The sequence below is a fragment of the Buceros rhinoceros genome, unplaced genomic scaffold, assembly GCF_000710305.1.
Source record: "Buceros rhinoceros silvestris isolate BGI_N320 unplaced genomic scaffold, ASM71030v1 scaffold2385, whole genome shotgun sequence".
In the NCBI taxonomy this organism is placed as follows: domain Eukaryota; kingdom Metazoa; phylum Chordata; class Aves; order Bucerotiformes; family Bucerotidae; genus Buceros; species Buceros rhinoceros.
In genome coordinates, this window is record NW_010414345.1 from 14,268 (window position 1) to 16,109 (window position 1,842).

At 46.5% G+C, this 1,842-nt stretch overlaps 1 protein-coding gene across 1 annotated transcript in view; it reads right to left on the reverse strand.

Moving 5' to 3' along the window:
- The window catches only part of LOC104494236 (DNA helicase MCM9-like), a gene marked incomplete at its 5' end in the record, with an annotated part of 14,973 nt that overhangs the window by 8,222 nt on the left and 4,909 nt on the right, over nucleotides 1-1,842 (reverse strand). The window contains one exon of the mRNA XM_010137042.1: nucleotides 1,588-1,670. Coding sequence (XP_010135344.1) covers nucleotides 1,588-1,670 — 83 coding nt within the window. The remainder of the gene's footprint in view (nucleotides 1-1,587; nucleotides 1,671-1,842) is intronic.

Here is a 1,842-nt window from a genome sequence, read left to right on the forward strand (position 1 = left end):
GGTGTGCCCCCCCCCCCCCCCCTGCCACAAGCCCTATCGCTACCGCTGTGTTTCCACACATCCGCGCCACGGGGACGGACCCCTCACACCGAGTGCCACCGCTGCCGCGTTTCGACACAGCCGCGCCGTGGGGACAGACCCCTTGCGCCGCCGCCGTGGCTTTCCTCAGCAAAGCGCTGCCTCCGCGAGAGACCAGCCCGGGAACCGCGCGCTGCGGGGGATTGGAACTCCCCCCTTGTTGCGACTGAGGAGCTGCACCCGAAAACCAACTGAGCTGTTTTTGCCAGAAAAGCCACCGTGCCGCCTCAGCACGCCACATTGGAGCCCCACATCGGAGCCCCGCCGCCGAGCTGGGTCCGGACTGCCCGCTCACCCAAGAGCTGTTTGCTTTTGCCTCCATCCACGCTAGAGACTGGTAGGATTGTGCCGATTCTACTCTATCTCGCACTGCCGGGTAATTCGTAACTGCGCGGGTCTCTCTGTTCTGCTCACGCGGCACAACCACGTGGCTGCCGCCATCTCGGATCGCTGCCACGGTCTGTGTTTGCTTTCGGTTTAACCCTCGCCTTCCCAAACCCTCAATACCTCACTGGTTTTCCTTTGTATTTAATATATATCTGTTTGTAGTGTTATTAAAGTTTGTTTCAGTTTTCCAAAAAGCATTTTAGAGGTCTCACTAATTATTTTCTCCCTTCCTCTATTTCTGCTGGAATAGGGGAAGGTATTATCGTTACCGGACCTTGGCTCAGCCTCGGCCAAACTGGTGACAGGGTGCAACATAAAATTGTTTTAATTTGGATATATTCGTATCAACCTATACAGAAACATAGGAAATGCCATTTTGGATCAGACCAGTTGTCTCTGTAGTGGAGTACACCATCCCTGACAGAGCCAAACCCAAATATTTCAGAGATCCTAAAACCTCCCATGCATAAAACTTCAGGTAATCTGCTTATGATAATTCTTTTCCTGCTCCAAAGCATGAAGATTTATTTCTCTTAACAATATTATAACCGAAGTAGTAGCGTCTATATTATTTTCCACATTTCTGTGTGGAATCTAGCCATCCCCATTTTTCCCAATGACTTTTTACATAGACACATTACATAAATCACGTGATAATTGGAATGCACAATCTTCAGGGTAACCAAAGCTTTGGCAACCGTTTGAAACTTGCTCCAAAAAAATTATTTGGTTCTCCCATACCTAGTTAATGAGTGACAAGTTACCATAACGAAGAAAAATCCATCAGAGGCTACTGAATGCAGTGATATAGACACAACAGCTGGCTCAAAAGGTCTTTAAAATGTAGAATCCCATTCAACTGTATGACAAAACTTCACTTAGACTGTAAAGTACCTAAAAAAGGTACCAGGTCTTTATCACCACCAACCCAGATCTTTCAGTATAATCTCTGTTAATAATCAGGATGGAACTAAAAACCACTTGTCAAGGTCTGATGACCTACTTTCTATGAGTCCACAAATCCTCTCCAAAGAGGCAAAGGGAGCTGGCATATATCTCCATGATAAACTGAATCCCTTCAACGAGACACTGCAGCAACGGCAATGCCTGCACAAGCCTTACCTGCATAGAAGATTCCATCACCGACACCACAGTTACAGCATCTTCCACAGTCACAGTATCCCTAAACATCAACCGGGCGTGAGCTGTCAAAAATAAACGGGCATTGAAAGCAAGCATTATCGAAGTCAAAAAGCCAGTTTTTGTACTCAAAGGGATAGAGTATTTCTTCAAATTCCTTCAGCTCTTCAAACACTTGTGTAAGGTCCTAACTTAAACATGACTATAACCTTTTTGATTTTAGAGACAATTTCAGCA